At 46.1% G+C, this 19,762-nt stretch overlaps 1 protein-coding gene across 2 annotated transcripts in view; it reads left to right on the forward strand.

Moving 5' to 3' along the window:
- The window catches only part of cib3 (calcium and integrin binding family member 3), a 26,876-nt gene extending 7,506 nt beyond the window's left edge, over window positions 1-19,370 (forward strand). The window contains exons 2-6 of one of the 2 annotated variants that reach the window (XM_055658853.1): window positions 1,229-1,263; window positions 6,965-7,076; window positions 11,619-11,766; window positions 14,771-14,966; window positions 16,144-19,370. In XM_055658853.1, the coding sequence (XP_055514828.1) occupies window positions 1,229-1,263; window positions 6,965-7,076; window positions 11,619-11,766; window positions 14,771-14,966; window positions 16,144-16,165 (513 nt within the window). In that variant the 3' untranslated portion in view covers window positions 16,166-19,370. Of the gene's footprint in view, window positions 1-1,228; window positions 1,264-6,964; window positions 7,385-11,618; window positions 11,767-14,770; window positions 14,967-16,143 lie in introns of those variants that run through there. The other variant, XR_008725811.1, reaches the window with a different exon arrangement.
- Window positions 19,371-19,762: the final 392 nt, after the last annotated feature.

Genomic DNA, 19,762 nt, shown 5'->3' on the forward strand with positions numbered 1-19,762 from the left:
CCTTCCATGACACACTGGTCAACCTGGGGAACACCTTTAGCAACAGACGGGTTCCACCACAATGCAGAATAGAACGCCACAGGTGATGCTTTTTCCCTATGGCTATTGAACTGTACAACTCCTCCCCCTTCTGTTGTGGGGTACTGACTGACTCCCCCCCCCCCCCCCCCCCCCCCCCCCCCCTCCCCCCCCCCCCCCCACCCCCCTCCCCCCTCACCCCCCTCACCCAGTCATCGCACATCCCCATTTCTGGACTTTCCACTCGTCACTTTAATTTCATGTTTCATGTTGTGTTTTATGACTGTTGGCAGAACAATTTCCTTCCTGATAAATAAAGTTCTATCATATTGTATCGTAATACTGCGCGATCAGTTACGATCTTTCCTGCGCTAGGTAGGAGGAATATCTGGAAATTAAATATCCTTGTGTGAAAACGAATGAAACCAAATAGGTAAATAATTGTCTGAAAATAATAGCTTAATTGCCACCCAACTTTGGGAGGATCCTAGCAAGAGAACGTCAGAGGAAGTTGTGGGTGATGTGATGCTGGCACCCCCACTGATGGGGTCCATGGTTTCATTAGCTGTTCTCTCATGGCATCTACTTTAAAGAGGTTGTTGCAAGGACCGTGCGATACTTCAAGTAGATGCAGCTAAAAGCACGGTGAGAAGCCATAACACCCCAACTTTGAGCTCCCACAGATCTCACCTACCTCGCAATGCACCAGCTTTCTTTGGTAATACTGGCGATACCCCGGTTGACCTTTTGTTGGAAGGGTGAGAAATGAGAAAATTTTGTTTTCCCACCCTTGGGTAAATGAGCTCAATTCCTGAGAGGAAGAATAGTTTATTGTTGCATGTACAGTGGAAAGCTTTTGTTGCATGATAACTAGTCAGCAAAATGACAATACATGATTACAATTGAGCCATCCACAATGTAGATACATGATAATGGGAACAACGTTTTAGTGCAAGATAAAGTCAGATTAATGATAATCCGAGCGTCTCCAATGAGGTAGATAGTGGCTCAGGACTTCTCTCTAGTTGTTGATAGAATGGTTCAGTTGCCTGATAACAGCCGGGAAGAATCTGTCCCTGAATCTGGAGGGAATCCAATTTGAGCATTAACAGAGCTTTCATCCTAACAGGGATGAGATCTATCATATTAACATCATTGCAATCCTTCAGTTAATTTATTTTAACAGCTTTTTTACATTTGTATTTTAAAGGACTGCACCTTTTTCACAAGGAAGGAGATCCTGAGGTGAGTAATCCATGCCCGCCAACTGCATTTCAAGAGTATTTATTCGTCATATGCAAATTAGCACAATCAAAGACTGCCTATGTTGACAGTTTTACAAACAATCGATCATCAAATTAATATAACGCCAACTTTATCAACAAAATAGTGTAGAAGGAGGCGGTGGATGAGCTTCTCTGGCACTCCATCACGTTAAATAATGATTATCAATAAAGTTAATGTATTAAGTTTGATTTTTGATTGATAATTTGGTGAACTGATATTAAAATATTATTTCCATCAATAAGTATCAAGAATCCACCTGGAGATGTGTATGGAGAGGAGAGACCACAATAGATGCATTGTCCTCCCTCACTGGAATTCCCCCTAAATCTGTCTGTTGAATGCCCTTGAAGGCAATAATTATTTGTGTGACAATAATTCATTAATCTTTGCAATCTCTTCATTAAGCAGCCACAGTATGTTCAGTGTAACAAACCATTTTCAAAGTAATCCTAGCAGATGTCCTAACCTCACTGTGGATTAATGTGGCTTCCCAATGACTACAACATTCTGTATAAAGCCAGGAGTGGCAGTTGATGGTGTGCACATCATGAGATGAAGCAATCCTTGCTAGTCACAAAATGCTGGAGTAACTCAGCGGGATAGGCAGCATCTCTGGAGAGAAGGAATGGGTGATGTTTTGGGTTGAGACCCTTCTTCTGACTGATGTCAGGGGAGTGGGTAGGACAGAGATAGAATGTAGTCGGAGACAGTAAGACTGGTGGGAGAATTGGGAAATAAATTTAAAAATAAATTGGATAGTTATATGGATGGGAAGGGAATGGAGGGTTATGGTCTGAGCGCAGGTATATGGGACTAGGGGAGATTATGTGTTCGGCATGGACTAGAAGGGTCGAGATGGCCTGTTTCCCTGCTGTAATTGTTATATGGTTATATGGTTATATGGGTGAGGGGATGGAGAGAGAGGGAAAGCAAGAACTATTTGAAGTTAGAGAAGTCAATGTTCATACCGCTGGGGTGTAAGCTACCGAAGCAAAATCTGAGGTGCAGTTCCTCTAATTTGCACTGGGCCTCAAGGGTCTTTCCCACTGAGGCAACTTTTTAGGCGAGTGCAGGAGACTCTGTGCTCGCCTCATGATCGCCACATGGTCGCCACATGTTCGCTGGCGAGTCTCCTTCATGGTCGCGAGGAGTTCCCGCATTTTGGGAACTAGTTGCGGCCTTAGTATGGTCCGCGACCAAAAATTACTCGCCATGGAGAAAATCGATAATCCTGTAGCCGTAGGTGCAGTTGTAGTGGGGTCGCCATGTGGTTATGGGTAGTCGTAGATAGTTTTAGTTAATCACCTTTGCTGACCGGGCATTTTCATTGGCTCATTGGGGATCAAAAACGTAAACACGAGTTTTCAGAACCAAGGATAACCGACCGGTAATGTTAAATGCCCGCCAAACTTCACAGCTGTGTATCTCTGGCTTATTAAAAGTTGTCTGGCTTCTTAAAAGTGTCTCCCCTCTTCTTCCCCCCCCCCCTCTTCCCCTCCCCCTTCTTCTCCCCCCTCTTCTCTCCCCCCTTCTTCTTCTTCCCCCCCTTCTTCTCCCCCCTCCCTTCTTCCCCCCCTCTTCCCCCCCCCCTCCTTCTTCCCCCCCTTTTAAAGGACTTACCGTACAATATGCCAGCCGCTTTAACCTTCCTGTTCATCGCGGTGTGTGTCTGTATCACCTTGGTTTTGCACCGCGTGAATTTCAGACAGCGCTCCCCTGCTTTCCCTGACCCCTGCCTTTGCGGTGTGTGTGTGTGTGTGTGTGTGTGTGTGTGTGTGTGTGTGTGTGTGTGTGTGTGTGTGTGTGTGTGTGTGTGTGTGTGTGTGTGTGTGTGTGTGTGTGTGTGTGTGTGTGTGTGTGTGTGTGTGTGTGTGTGTGTGTGTGTGTGTGTGTGTGTGTGTGTGTGTGTGTGTGTGTGTGTGTGTGTGTGTGTGTGTGTGTGTGTGTGTTGTTCCACTCTGACAGTCGCCGTTCCAGTTCCCGGTTTTTCAGGCGAGTGCCGCAAACTTGACAGTTGCCGGCAGTCCGCGGAAAAATCGCCTAAGTGGAACAGGCCCTTCACTCTGACAATGGAGGAGGCCCAGGACAGAAAGGTCAATTTGGAAATGGGAGGGGGAGTTAAAGTGCTGAGCAACCGGGAGATCAGGAAGGTTAGGGCAGACTGAGAGGAGGTGTTTAGCGAAATGATCGCAGAGCCTGCGCTTGGTCTCACCGATGTACAGGAGTTGACACCTGGAACAGCGAATACAGTAGATGAGGTTGGAAAAGGTGCAAGTGAACCTCTGCCTCACCTGAAAAGACTGTCAGGGTCCTTGGATGTAGTCGAGGGGGGAGGTAAAGGGACAGGAGTTGCATCTCCTGTGGTTGCAGGGGAAAGTATCTTGGGAGGGGATGGTTTGGGTGGGAAGGGACGTTGACCAGGGAGTTGTGGAGGGAACGGTGTCTGCAGAAAGCAGAAAGGGGTGGAGATGGGAGGATGTGGCCAGTAGTGGGATCCCGTTGGAGGTGGCGGAAATGTTGGAGGATTATATGCTGTATGCAACGGCTGATGGGGTGGAAGGTGAGGACAAGGGGGATTCTGCTCTTGTTATGAATGGGGGGTGGGGGAGCAAGATCGGAGCTGCGGGATATCGAGGAGACCCAAGTGAGAGCCTCATCTATATTGGAAGAGGGGAACCCCCTTTTCCTGAAGAATGAGGACATCTCCGATGCCCTGGTACGGAAAACCTCATCCTGGGCGCAGATGCGGTGGAGACGGAGGAATTGAGAGCAGGGGATAGAGTCTTTACAGGAAGCAGGATGCGAAGAAGTAGAGTCTAGATAACTATGGGGGTCAGTGGGCTTGTAGTAGATGTTGGTCAATAGGGTGTCTCCTGTGATGGAGACGGTGTGATCTAGAAACGGTTGGGAGGTCCACGTGAATTTGAGTGCAGAATGGAAATTGGTCGTGAAGATGAGCTTCATGTAATCTGAAAGGACCCTGGAGTCAGAGATTTATACAGCACAGAAATGGATCTGAAGAAGGGTCTTGACCCGAAACGTCACCCATTCCTTCTCTCCAGAGATTCTGTCTGTCCTGCTGAGTTACTCCAGTATTTTGTGTCTATCACAGAAAAGGACCCTTCAGCTCATCAAGTCTACATCCAGCAGCAAGCACACATTTACACTAATCTCAATTTATTCTGACTGATTCTGATTTTTTACATTAGTCTGAAGAAGGGTCTCGACCGAAACGTCACCCATTCCTTCTCTCCAGAGATTCTGCATGACCTGCTGAGCTACTCCAGCACTCAGTGTCTTCCTCAATTTATTCTCTCTCAATCTCATCAATTCTCTCCAAATTAAGGCACTCACCTGCGCATTAGGGGAAATTTTCATGGACCCACCACACCCACATTTTTGGGATGTGGAAGGAAACATATGATGAAAGAATGGGTCGTTTGGACATGTATTCACTGGAATTTAGAAGAATGAGAAATCTCCTAGAAACATATAACATTCTTAGAGAATTGGACAGGGTAGATGCAGGAAAAATGTTCCCAATGGTGGGGGAGTCCAGAACTAGGGGTCACAGTTTAAGAATAAGGGGTAGGCCATTTAGGACTGAGATGAGAAAACCTTTTTCACCCAGAGTGTTGTGAATCTGTGGAATTCTCTGCCACAGAAGGCAGTGGGGGCCAATTTATTGGATGTTTTCAAGAGAGAGTTAGATTTAGCTTTTAGGGCAAAGGGAATCAAGGGATATGGGGGAAAAAGCCAGAATGGGGTACTGATTTTGGATGATCAGCCATGATCATATTGAATTGCGGTGCTGGCTCGAAGGGCCAAATGGCCTACTCCTGCACCTATTTTCTATGTTTCTATGAAACTAGAGAACATGAAGAAAACCCACTGTCACAGGGAGAATGTGCAAACTCCACACAGGCAGCACCAACAGTCATCTTTGGGGTTTGAAGGCAGACTGCAGTTCTGGAGGAGTGCAGTCTATTTCCTCAAACTTTAGGAAGCCTGTAATACTCACAAACCCATGCAGCACTCTGCCTGGTGGAAAACTATAGTGTATAGAATTGTAAGTGTGTCATTAATGAATGCACCCTTGATACAGTGCTGTCCCAGATACACTGTTTTGTTGAGAGATACTGCCTTCAGTAAGGATGTTCTGTTTAAAATTCCACACCTACTTAATTATCTATGCTTGCAGAAACATGAGGAAACCACATACTATGCCCCCACCGCTCCTTTCCAGCCCTCTCCCTCCTACTGCTGTCAGTTTGAAAAAGTGTCCCGACCCTGAAATGTTGCCTGTCCGTTCACTCCACAGATGTTGCCCTGACCTGCTGAGTTCCTCCAACATTTGTTTTTTTTACCATTGTTGGCGTTGATTTTGAGTTTGCAACAGCAGGCTGGTGCGCTATGAGTGAGTGTTCACTAAGTAGAAGAGTGGTGAGGTTAGAGTCAGTGGATCCCTGGTACGTTGGTGAAGCTCAGATACACAAGTGGACTCACAAGAGGGCAACACAGTGATATGTAGGAGGGGGGGGGGGGGGGGGGGGGTGATGGGGTGATGAGCTGGAGGTGAATGTGATGTTGATGAGCCTATTGGAGCTACAATCTACAGACCAAGTATGAGGGCATAGTGAAAATGACGAAGGAACATAGAACCAACATTGTGGTTGTGATCAGTCTAAGAGGAAAGTCAACACCCAAAGATATGTCGTACTGATATTCCAGGGTTGTGACTAGACTCCGAATGAGGGTATAGATGGAGTATACAGAGAGAAACTGTTTCCATCAGTGCATGAATAAGAAAAAAAGAGACATGAGATGAAGGCGATTGGCAATAAAACCAGAATGGGGGTATAACGATGTGGTTCATTTGGTGGGGGTTAATATGAACAGTTGGAACATAAATGCTGAGAATTTTATGCGGCATTTGGAGAATGAGACTACAAACAAAGATACATAAATGTTGGAAAACGTGAAGCCACAGGATATGATATACAAAGTCAAGCAGAGTTAATTGAGAAAGAAAAATGGAAACAATTTTGCAGATGGATGCAGTTTTCCAGCTGAAAATTGCAATTCTGACGGGGACACAGGGAGCACATACCCTGAAGTTATGGAACTTGATATTCAGTTTGCAAGGCGGCATTGTGGTCAAACAGAAGGTGAGGTGCTGTTCCTGAGGATTATCTTGAACCAGGTTGTCGCAGAACAGGAGGCCACAGACAAACAGGTCAGAGGGAGAAAATGATATTGAGTAGTGTAAGGTGTATTTACGTAAGTGTTCCACCTAGTATGAGTTTGATATATTGTCGTACCAGACACTGTTGCTCAGTTGAGAGTTGCTCCCTTCAACAAAGGATATCCTGTGACACCTGTACTTGTTATTTTCCTACAGACAGTTAATATTACAGCGCTGGATGGGCACTTGATGGTTGGCACAGACTTGGTGGGCCCAAGGGCCCATTTCCGTGCTGTATTGCCCATTCACTCCATGACATTTGAAGGTGTATTTAATGGTGAGTTTTAGAGTTGGAGGAGGTGCATAGATTGTGACCCAACAACTAACTACAGGCATTGTAATGGTCAATTGAGCAGCTTGAATCAAATAATGCTTTTGTTCCAATAATAAAGTTTGCTGTCCCTTTTATTGCAGATTGTTTCACCGCTATCGAGACCTGGCTCCTCAGCTAGTGCCACTCGATTATAAGGACAATCCAGATGTGAAGATCCCATATGAATTGATTGGCAACATGCCTGAGCTGAAGGTAGCCAGGGTGCAGTAGCCACCCGCCCATCACACCTGACCCCAACACTGGCCCCACCTATCACTTAACCCTAGCCATTAATCTACTGAACCTAACGGGCCATATATTTCACCCGAACCCAACGTAATCCTAACCCTACCAAGACAACGTTCACTGGGACAGCAAGAGTCATTTTGGCATTACATTATAATGAGTCTTTGAGCATTTCTTCAGCAACCTAGCATCGGATAGAGGCCAGGGACAGCATAGGAAATTGAATATCTGCCTTACTGCAACTTTAGAATAAAGGTACTTTCCTTCACCCCTTATTTACAGCTTGTGGTGTGGTTTATGTTACTCGAGGGGGTTCCTCTTTGTCAACTGATAGTTTCTTGCACTACTTTCCATCAACCACATGCCTAGTCACCACACTCTACACTCCCAAACCCCCACACAGCCGTCTGCTTCCTCATCCCCTCTCCTCAGTCCTCCATCTATGCCTCCATATAATCTTCCTAATTTAAAACACCACCACCAATTTACATGTCATTTTGCAAACTTACAAAACATATTTCTTACATTCACATCCATGTCGTTAACATATATGATAACCAACAAGAGTCCAAGCACTGATTCCAGCGGAACAGTCCCAGTCACACTTCCAAAGAGAAAGATACCTGTCCTTGTGACACAAAAAGCTGGAGTAACTCAGCGGGACAGGCAGCATCTCTGGAGAGAAGGAATGGGTGACGTTTCAAGTTGAGACCCTTCTTCAGAAGAGTTAGGGATAAGGGAAAGGAGAGATGTAGATGATGATGTAGAGAGATAAAGAACAATGAATGAAAGATATGCAAAAATGTAACGATGATAAAGGAAACAGGCCATTGTTAGCTGTTTGTTGGGTGAAAACGAGAAGCTGGTGCAACTTGGGTGGGGAAGGGATAAAGAAAGAGGAAAAGCCGGAGTTACTTGAAGTTAGAGAAATCAATATTCATAATTCATATATTCATATTGATTTCATTGGGCTGTAAGCTGCCCAACAGAAATATGAGATGCTGCTCCTCCAATTTACGTTTTGCCTCACTCTGACAATGGAGGAGACCTAGGACAGGAAGGTTTGGGTGGGAATGGGAAGGAGAATTAAAGTGTTTAGCCACCAGGCGATCAGATACTGCAGGCAGAAACAATGGGTCTGCCAGGGCAGTTGTGTTTGAGGATCTTGGGGAGAAGGTAAAAACGGGCTGTGCGGGGCTGGGAAACGATAAGGTTGAAGGCTGTGGAAGGCAGGGAGCCAGAAGTGATGAAATCAGTAATGGTATTTGAGATTAAGGCCTGGTGCTCATCTGTAGGATCATGGTCCCAGTCTGAAGAAGGGTCTCGACCCGAAACATCACCAATTCCTTCTCTCCAGAGATGCTACCTGTCCTGCTGAGTTACTCCAGCTTTTTGTGTCTATCTTCAGGTTTGTAGGTTAATTGGCTTTGGTTAAAACAAATCTAAATTGTACCTGGTGTTTAAGATATTGCCAGTGTACGGGGTGAGCGCTGGTCGGCGCGGACTCGAGGGATGAAGGGCCTGATTCCGCGCTCCCCCTTTTGAACCCAGCCCGAGATGGCCCTGATCTTGGCAGCAGGCAGGCAACACACCATTCTGGGCACTTGCTCTCAGCCACAGAAATGTTTCTCTGTTGCCCTCATTTGCTCATCCCCCGCCATGACTGCGGAAGGGTCTCGACCCAAAACTTTGTCTGGCCATTTGTTGCTGCCTGACCCGCTGAATTCCTCCAGCGCTTTGTTTTTTGCTCAAGATCGGCAGTCTCTTGTGTCACCTCCACTACTGCTTGTCAAGACCCGTCCCGCCCCAGCTGTGCATCAGTGGTGCCATAAACCGGACTGCTGCTGCTGTTGTCCACTGAGAAGTCATTGCCCCCACTGTATCCAACGCAGCATACCTGTCTGATAGAGGAATGAGCCTGGGACACCTGCACCTACCTGCCTGCCCTTCCTAGTGGTCAATAACTGCTCTCTTTCTGTCCATGGTATGCCCCACCCATTACCCATATTATCCACACCCCGTTTACACTTTAGGGAGTCCAACCCCATTCCAACTCTCTTAGTGGTCGGGCAGAAGCTGCAGCTGGGCACAGTTCCCACAGGTAGTCACCAGGGACATGGAAAATGTTCCTTCTCAACCACATTCTGCTGGAGGAGCGTTCCAATGTCCAGGCTTCCAGGCCCTTTATTCCAGTCCCATCCATTCTGAGAAAAAAAAACCCTCACCTTGTGGCTGCTCACCGTCCACTGTAGCCCAACGCTCACTTAAGTGTGCACTTTGACCTCAACAGCAGCCTGTCAACCTCACAGCCTCTCCAAAAATGGCTACTCCCACTCTACCAGGCCGTACTTTTACAATTCGTCCTCAATATTCTCAAAGGTGCTGCCTCTGGGCTTTGCTTTTGTTTCTCTCTCCAAAGATGCTGCTTGCCCTGTTTCCAGCATTTTCTGTTTTCCAATCTAATTTCCGAGCATTTAAAACTCAACAGAGTTGCCACTCATTCTTTCATACAAATCATACATCTGTGCCATAGAGTCCAATTTTTCTGGCTAATTAAATCCCAAACCACAGAACAATCTCAACCCACATTCAAAAGCACATCGAATTCTCCCATCACATACAAAAAGTAATCCTCCGTCAGTTTCGCCACCTCCAACGTGACCCCACTACTCGCCACATCTTCCCATCTCCCCCCATATCTGCCTTCCGCAAAGACCGCTCCCTCCATAACTCCCTTGTCAATTCTTCCCTTCCCTCTCGGTCCACCCCCTCCCCGGGCACTTTCCCTTGCAACCGCAAGAGATGCAACACTTGTCCCTTTACCTCCCCCCTCGACTCCGTTCAAGGACCCAAGCAATCGTTCCAGGTGCGACAGAGGTTTACCTGCATCTCTTCCAACCTCATCTATTGCGTCCGCTGCTCTAGATGTCAGCAGATCTATATCGGTGAGACCAAGCGGAGGTTGGGCGATCGTTTCGCCGAACACCTCCGCTCGGTCCGCAATAACCAAGCTGACCTCCCGGTGGCTCAGCACTTCAACTCCCCCTCCCACTCCGCCTCCGACCTCTCTGTCCTGGGTCTCCTCCATGGCCACAGCGAGCAGCACCGGAAATTGGAGGAACAGCACCTCATATTCCGTTTGGGGAGTCTGCACCCCGGGGGCATGAACATCGAATTCTCCCAATTTTGCTAGTCCTTGCTGTCTCCTCCCCTTCCTCAGCCCCCCTGCTGTCTCCTCCCATCCCCCAGCCTTCTGGCTACTCCTCCTTTTCCCTTTCTTGTCCCCACCCACCCCCGCCCCCGATCAGTCTGAAGAAGGGTTTCGGCCCGAAACGTTGCCTATTTCCTTCGCTCCATAGATGCTGCTGCACCCGCTGAGTTTCTCCAGCTTTTTTGTGTAACCTTCAAAAGCACCGCATTCAGTCCCTAAAATGTAATTTAACCAAGCAACCAGCACACCCAGAACTCAACTCCACGAAGCCCAAACCCCCCGGATAGAGGTGAACCAAACTACATCAGAACTCCTTCAGTGCAAACCTGTTTGACCTCACATTAACACATCACAAGTAAAATAATCTGAATCTCATTCAGATAAAGGATCTTTGACCTGACACATTTTAACTCTGTTTCTCTTTTCACATATGTCGCCCGACCTGCGGGATGCTCCCAGCATTTTCTGTTTTTATTTCTGATTTGCAGCATCTGCAGTTTTTTGGTTAATCAGAATCAACATCTAACAGGAACCCTGGATCAGGTCACTAGTGCATGCGGAAGGTTGTCATATAAAGAAAGACACAAAATGCTGGAGGTCAGGCAGCATCTCTGGTGGTCATGGATTGGCATAGTTTCAGGCGGGGACCCTTCTTCATTCTGATTATCATAAAGGGAGAAAGTTGGAAGAGGGGGGGGGGGAGGGGGAGGCAGTTGTCATGTTCATACTATAACATACAAGTCTACAGGTTCACCAGGTTAATTCCCGGGATGGCATATGATGAAAGAATGGATCGACTGGGCTCACAATGGATTCACTGGGATTTAGAAGGATGTGAGCGGATAGATTGGATGCATATAAAATTCTTAAGGGATTGCACAGGCTATTCGCAGGAAAAATGTTCCCAATGTTGGGGGAAGTCCAGAACCAGGAGTCAGTCACAGTTTGAGAATAAGGGACAGGCCATTTAGGACTAACATGAGGAAAACCTTTTTCACCCAGAGATTTGTGAATCTGTGGAATTCTCTGCCACAGAAGGCAGTGGAGACCAATTCACTGGATGTTTTCATGAGAGAGTTAGATATAGCTCCTAGGGCTAACGGAATCAAGGGATATGGGGGAAAAAGCAGAAACGGATACCGATTTTGGATGATCATCCATGATCATATTGAATGGCGGTGCTGGGTCGAAGGGCCGATTGGCCTACTCCTGCACCTATTTTGTGTTTCTAAGCCTATTGTGAAAGTTTCAGTCTGCTGTGGAGTGCGCCACATTTGGGCTGTCTTCTCTAACTGCAGGACAATCCCTTTCGCCAGAGGATTGCAGAGGTGTTCTCCCAGGACAACGAGGGCAATATGACTCTGGATGACTTTCTGGATATGTTCTCTGTGCTGAGTGAAATGGCTCCACGTGACCTGAAGGCATGTTATGCATTTAAGATTTACGGTGAGTGTACCTGCACAATGATGACCAGGGGACTTAAATTCTTGTAGGTAGACACAAAATGCTGGAGTAACTCAGCGGGATAGGCAGCATCTGTGGTGAGAAGGAATGGGTGACGTTTTGGCTTGTGGTTGGTCCCTTTATTTTAGTTGAGCACAAGGCTCAACTTGATTGCAATCACAGAACAATTGTGAATCATATACCTATACAGCACAGAAGCAGGTTGTTTGGCCCACCATGTCCTTGGGACCATATCATTCCATGCCTTGCCTATTTGCGCCTATCTAAATTCCTATTACACATAGTGATTGTATCTAATGCGGCCACATCCTCTGGTAGCAAGTTCCAGATATCAACCACACTGTTTGAAAAAACGTTTCTCTAAAATCCATTTTAAAACTCCTTCCTCTTATCTCACACACATGTCTTCTTGTTTTTTAGATCATGGGACTAAGATTTTAACTATTTATCATATCTATACTTCCATTCTGTCTATAATCTTATGTACATGTATCAGGTCACCCCTTCAGCCTCCTTCGTTCCAGGGAAAACAAGCCCAGCCTATCCAATTTCTCGTGTAACTAATGTCTTCCAATCCAGACAGCATCCTGGCGTGGCCACCTCTATATCAGTGAAAGTAAACGTAGACTGGGTTTGCAAAGAATTGCAGATACCCACAAGGGCCATCCTGAAATCCCTGTTGCAAGCAATTTCAATTCCCCTTCCAATTCCCAAATGGACCTGTCAATCCATAGCCCACCCCACTGCCAGCGTAGGACCAAACACAAACTAGAGATGAACAACTCATATTCTCGAATAGTGAAAGGCTTCGATGGAGTGGATGTGGAGAGAGGATGTTTCCACTAGTGGGAGAGTCTAGAACCAGTCAAGAACTCAGAATAAAAGGATGTTCCTTTAGGAAGGCAATGAAGAGGAATTTCTTTATTCAGAGGGTGGTGAATCTGTGGAATTCTTTGCCACAGAAAGCAGTGGAGGCTAAATCAATAAATATTTTAAAGACAGAGATTGATAGATTCTTGATTAGTATATGGGGGTCAAGGGTTATGGGGAGAAGGCAGGAGAATAGTGTTGAGAGGGAGAAATAGATCAGCCATGATTGAATGGCGGAGTAGATGTGCTTGAATGGCCTAATTTTGCTCCTATCACTTGTAAACATGAACTTCTGCCTGGGTGGTCTACAACCCAATGGTATGAACAATGGATTTTCCAAACCCCCTCAAGGTCCCAGGGTTGGGAGTACATTGTATGAGGAGAGATTGAGTATTCTCTAGAGCTTAGAAGAATGAGAGTCTCTGTCCAAACTAAATGCCAAGGGAAATCTCATACGCCATTGTTGTTGCTGGTTACATTCCTCCGTCCGCCAACCAGCTGCACGCAAGTGTCGTCATCCACACAGTCACCGCGAGACACCAGAAACAGCACCCAAGTGCTTTCATCGCAATCTCGGGGGATTTCAACCATGTGACTTTGGACGCTACCCTACCACTTGCACTCAGTTTGTTGACTGACCCACCAGGGATATGAAAACATTGGACATGTTGTATGCCAATGTTAAAGAGGCGTACAGCTCAATAGCCCTTCTGCCACTGGGAAGATCCGACCACAACCTGGTTCACCTCCTACCCAGGTATAAGCCAGTGGCCCAGAGGCTACCTGTGCCCACAGGTCAGTGAGGAGGTGGACACGGGCAGCCTGTGACGCTCCACAGGGCTGTTTTGAGGTCACAGACTGGGATGCACTCTGTAGTCCCCATAGAGGGGACATTGATGGACTTACGGACTATGTTACCAGCTACATCAAGTTCTGTGTGGATAACGTTGTCCCCGAGGAGACTGTACACTGTTTCCCCAACAACAAGCCCTGGGTCACCAGTGACATGAAGGCCCTTCTCAACCAGAAGAAAAGAGCCTTCAGGAATGGTGACAGGGAGGAGGTGAAAAGGGAGCAGAAAGACTTGAAGGTGAGTTTGAGACAGAGCAAGGACGACTACAGGAGGAAGCTGGAGCTGAAACATCGTCAGAACAACATGTGGAGCGGTATGAAGAGCATTCAAGGCTACATGAAGACCAGTGGCCTGGGGAGGGAAAGCAATCAAGACCGGGTCAATGAGCTAAACCTGTGTTTTTAATAGATTTGATGGTGGGGCCTCTGCCCACCCTCCCTCCTCTCCCCGACAGACTCACCCCCTCAATCCCCCTGGTCCACTTCCTCTGCCCTTTCTTTGTCACGCCTGACTATCAAGACTGAGCTGGGGAAACAGCTGAGCTGACTCCACCCAGGTAAAGCCGTGGGTCCAGATGGTGTCAGCCCTAGGGTGCTCAAGGTGTGTGCTAGCCAGATGTGCGGAGTACTCCAGCATACCTTACATCTGAGCCTGAGCCTGGAGAGGGTTCCTGTGATGTGGAAGGCATCCTGCTTGGTTCCTGTACCAAAGAGGATGCATTCCAGCTCATCCAATGACCACAGACCGGTGGCACTGACTCCACACATCATGAAGTCCCTGAGAGACTGGTGCTCACTGACCTGGTTAAACCCTACCTGGACCCTCTGTAGTTCGCTTACCAAAGATGGGGGTTGAAGACGCCATCATCCACCTTCTCCATCGTTCCTATGCTCACCTGGATAAGATGGGAAGCACTGCAAGAGTCATGTTTTTTTTACTTCTCCAGTGCTTTTGACACTGCACTGCTAGGGAGCAAACTGACGAAGATGCGGGAGGACGCTCCATTGGTGTCCTGGATCACCAACTACCTGACTGGACGACAACAATATGGCAGGCGACCTGCTACATATTCTCTCTGCACGGAACAATCAGATAGAGTTCAGGCTCCACGGGGAATGGGGGGAGAGTGATTGTGACAAGGGCTCAGAGGGCTGCACTTGTTGTTCCGCTGGAATTGATCTTTAGGACGAGTCCACGTTTGGCCTTGTTCTCATTGTTCTCATGGATTAAATAATGCAACTGGGTTACATTTCTTTCAAACAGATTTTAACGATGACAATTTTATCTGTAAATCGGATCTGGAGAAGACGTTGGTCAAACTGACTCGCAATGAGCTGACACCCGACGAGGTGCGGCTGGTGTGTGACAAGGTTCTGGGGGAAGCCGATCTGGACAACGATGGCAAGTTATCACTGGAGGATTTCCAGCACATGATTGTACGATCCCCTGACTTTCTCAGGTACGGTTCTCAAGTAGCCGGTTCTATTTCGTTGCTTTCCATTGACTCCGATGTTTGGTGTAAGATTGCGCTTGGTCTCTGCTTCCTGCTCGCTCCACCTTGGAGACTGTCCTCCTCCTCTGGTCTGGGCACTGACTTGTTATAATGTCTGCAGTGTGGGAATGGCAGAGAGTGGGGCCTGTACTGGGACTGGTGGAGAGCAGCAGGTAGTGAGGTCTGTACTGGCACTGGTAGGGAACAAGGCCTTTATTGGTGATAGTGTGGACTGGAATTGTAGGATACAGAAGGAGGGAATGGAACATGCATTGGGAATAACAAGAAGTGAGGCTGGTGCCATGAAGATGTCGATCTAATTTAGTTTAGTTTACAGAGGGCGGCACGTTGGTGAAGCGGTAGAGTTGCTGCCTTGCAGCGCCAGAACCCGGGTGTGATCCTGACTATGGGTGCTGTCTGTACAGAGTTTGTACCTTCTCTCTGTGATCACGTGGGTTTTCTCCAGGTGCTCCAGTTTCCTTCCACATTCCAAAGATGTACCAGTTTGTAGGTTAATAGGCTTTGATAAAGATAGTAAATTGTGCCTGGTGTGTAGGATAGTGCTAGTGTACGTGGATCGCTGGTTGTCATGGATTTGGTGGGTTGAAGGGCCTGTACCTTTGTATCTCGAAATTAAACTAAACTAAAGATGAGGCATAGAAACAGACTCTTCGGCCCATGGTGGTGACCATGGATGACCCGTCACACCAGTACTATGTTATGCCACTTTCTCATTCACTCCCTACACATCAGGAGAAATTTTACAGAGGCCACTTAACCTACAAACCCACACGTCTTTGGGATGTGGGAGGAAACTGGAGCACCCGGAGGAAACCCATGCAGTCACAGGGAGTCACAACGTGCCAACTCCATACATACAGCACCCATGGTCGGGATCGATCCTGGGACTCTGGCGATGTAAGGCAGCAGCTCCGCCAGCTGTCCCACTTTGCCCTCCTCTAAAGAATACCAGTCTCAATGGTTTACGAATTGGCAGGAGCTCTGATCGGCATGGTGGCCGTCTGAGTGGATGTGCGCAGTGGAGTAATTCCACTGTCCCCTGCACATGGCTCTGTGTGTTGATAATTTTGTGCCTGCATTTTTTGCACTGAATTGGTCAATTTGAATATGTTATTTTTTCCAGCACTTTCCACATACGAATCTGAGCAATGCCAGTCACAGCAATCCACACAGGAACTCAAACATCTTGAGAATAACATCCTACTGGGCACTGACCTGCCACTTCCTCTGAATACAAGCCTGTGTGTTTGTATTCTCATCCGATTGGAGAGAAATCACTCAAGTTTGTTTCTCCATATGTGTCACTTATCACCCGTGTTGCATTTCTCATATCTAATCCCTATGCAGTTTGAATCTTTATGTGTTATTAACCACCCTAGTTATATTGTTCAAATATGTCATAGAGTCATACAGCAAAGAAACAGGCTCTGTCCCCTTGGTCCAATTCAATTATTTATCTGGACACTTGTTAAATGTTGTGAGAGTCTCCACCTCCCTCACAGACTGTACATTTCAGATTGAACACTCTCCGAGTGAGAAAAATCTTCCTCAGATCTAAAGGCCCTTCCCTTCTTATCTTAAACTGTACCATAAAGTGTTAGATAACTCTGCTTTGGGGAGACGTTTCCTGCCCCATCTATGCCCCAGATAATTTTGTATCAGTTCTCCTGCCAGCCTTTTTCACCCAAACAAAATATCCCGGTGAGTCTCCTCTGCACCCACTCCAGCGTAATCACATTCTTCCTGCACTGCAATACTCTAGCTGTAGCCTGACCAATGTTTTATAAAGTTGTAAACAGCACATCCTGCTCTTATAATGAAGGCAAGCTTTCTTTATGCCTTCTTCACTAGCCCTGCCCACCTGTGCTGTGTTGCAGGGATTACAGTGTGGAGGAGAGATACAGCACGGAAACAGCCCCGTGGGTCTGTGTTGACCATCAGCCACCCATTAATCCGACATTAATCACCCTTTTTCTCTCCACATTCCTTGGACATGTACACCTAGGTCTCTCTGTTCCTCCTTATTAGAGCTTCCCAAGTGCATCACTCACATTTACCAGGATTATATCCACTGCCCAATCCTCTGCCCCTCTTAACAGCTGATCAGTATCGTACTATAATTTAAGACTATCCCATAACACATGCTAAATTCAATAGCATGTATACATTCACTGGGGTGTCTAATCACCACACACACTGATTGTTCATGTTACATGGAGTTCTACTGACTGCTCCCTTATTACATATAATAGTACATCACAGGAACAGGCTCTTGTCTGTGTCGACCATGATGCCATCTGCCTGCACTTGAACCGCATCCTTCCATTTCCTGCCTGTTCACGTGTCTTTCTAAAAGCTTCTTAAAAGTTGCCACGACATGCGTTTCCACTATCTCCCCTCACAGTGCACTTCAGGCATCTACCACACACTATGTAAAAAAATGAGCCTTGTAAATCTCGTTAAAATTTTCCTCCTCTCACCTTAATGCAATGCTTTTGGTAAATGACATTTTCACCTTGGGAAAAAGACTGACTGTCCATCGTAGCTATGCTTCTCATAATTGTATTTACTTCTATCAGTTTACCACTTTGATGCTCCTGAGAAATCAATCCTAGTTTGTTCAACTCTTTATAGCTAAATCCCTTGTTTCCAGAAAGCATCCTGATGAACCTCTTCTCCACCCTCTCCAAAGCCTCCATAACCCCCCTGTAATGAGGCAAAGACAACTGCACACAATAATGTGAATGTGGTCTCACCAAAATTGTATGCAGCTGCAACGTTACTTCCCAAGTTCGAGTTTGAAACTCGTGTCCTAAGCTCAACATGCCAACCGATGAAGACAAGCCTTCTTTACCATCATATGTGTTTGTGTTGCTGCTTTCTTGGAACTGTGGGCTTGAATCCCAACATCCGTCTGTGCAAAATGCTCCTAAGGGGTCTATCCTTTTCAAAATACTTTCCTTTCACATTTGACTTTCCAAAGGTCCACTCTCACACATGTCCAGATTAACTCCATCTGCCATTTCTCCATCATATTTCTAGTGTTCATATTCCTGCTGTATCCTTTCACAATCTTCTTCAATATCCATAGTTCTGCCAATTTCTGTGTCATTTGCAAACTTACCAAGCAACATTTTTATTCAAATCATTTATATGACAAACAACAGAGGTCCTGGCACTGATCTCTGCAGAATACCACTGGTCACAGAGCTGCAGTCAGAATAACAACCCTTTGTGAGTGTGTAGAAGAGGTTCATCAGGATGCTTTCTGGATCCAAGGGATTTAGCTATAAAGGATAGACCCCTTAGGAGCACCCTCTCTCTTCTATGGCAGTCATTTAAAATCCAATGTACCAAGTCATTATGGATCCCACAGCTACTCAGCTAGCAGAGATTTAACAACACATTCCTACTCCTATTTCCTTTGATTTTTCAAATCTTTTCCACCTCACCTAATACATAGTCCCTCTAGTTCCTGATTTCTCTACCCTGGATAAAAAACGGTGTGAATTCGTCCTATCTACGTCTCATGATTTTATGCACCTCAGTCTCCTGCTCTTCTAGGATTAAAGTCCTAGCCTTCCCACTGTCTCCCTATAGCTCAGGTACTCAAGTGCTGGTCACATCCTTGACAACCATATCTTCACTCTTCCCAGCATAATGGAATTTTTCCTCTAGCAGGGTGACCAAATCAACACAAACTCCGAAGTGCAGCTTCACCAACATCCTGTACAACTGCACCATAACGTCCCAACTTCTATCCTCAATTCCCTGACTGAGGAATGGCAGTGTGTCAAAAAGCCTTCACCATCCTATCTGTGACACCATTATCAAGTTATAATAATTATCCATTCACACTGAATATTGATTTCACCAGCCACAGTGAGAAACGTCTCTCATCTGATTGCATCTGAGAACCTTAGCACCTAACCTAAGTTGACAAATATTCATTTGCTGCAGTCATTCATAGTCAAGTCAAGTCAAGTTTATTTGTCACATACACATACGAAATGTGCAGTGACAAATTGTGCAGATTGTATCAAGGAGCAGTTCACAGTTGATTCACTACAAATGACCCCTGAACTATGGGGAGATTGCATTCCTAGAAAATTATTCATATCACAACTTTCCCCCTGTAATCTATGCAAGTGTCCAGACATTTCAGTACCTCAAATTTCACTGTACCTTAATTGGTACATGTGACAATTAAATTGAATCTTGAATCTTAAAATGTAATTTGCAAGAAAAAATAAAGTGTGTTTTATTTCTTTACTTTTTTGTCACAAATTCTGTAAGAAGGAAATTTTAATCCATATCTCAAATTTCTGGGCAGCGCTTTGTGAATTCTCCAAGCCCAAATTTCCATAACCCAAATGGCCTTAATACAAAGGTCATCCTGTAATAAGAAAGCCAAACATTATTGCTAAATATTGTTGCTGGTCGGTAATCAGGTAGTTGACTCATGCTCAAGTTTGTTGTCATATGCATGAATACGGTGGAGTACAGGGACAATGAAAAATATTGTTTGCAGCAGCATCATCACAGGTACATAGACAAACACACAAAAAAGAAATCATGAATAAATTATACACAATATAATGTAAAATTCTGAGACTGCAAAAAAACCCCACTTCACGGGAAGATTGATGCTGCCACTCATATATTCCCTTTGCTCATCTCAGCTCAAGCTTCACTGGAATTAAGAATGGTCCAAGGTGGGAGAACAGCAGCAGACTAGGTGT

This window comes from Leucoraja erinacea, chromosome 29 (assembly GCF_028641065.1).
Source record: "Leucoraja erinacea ecotype New England chromosome 29, Leri_hhj_1, whole genome shotgun sequence".
In the NCBI taxonomy this organism is placed as follows: domain Eukaryota; kingdom Metazoa; phylum Chordata; class Chondrichthyes; order Rajiformes; family Rajidae; genus Leucoraja; species Leucoraja erinaceus.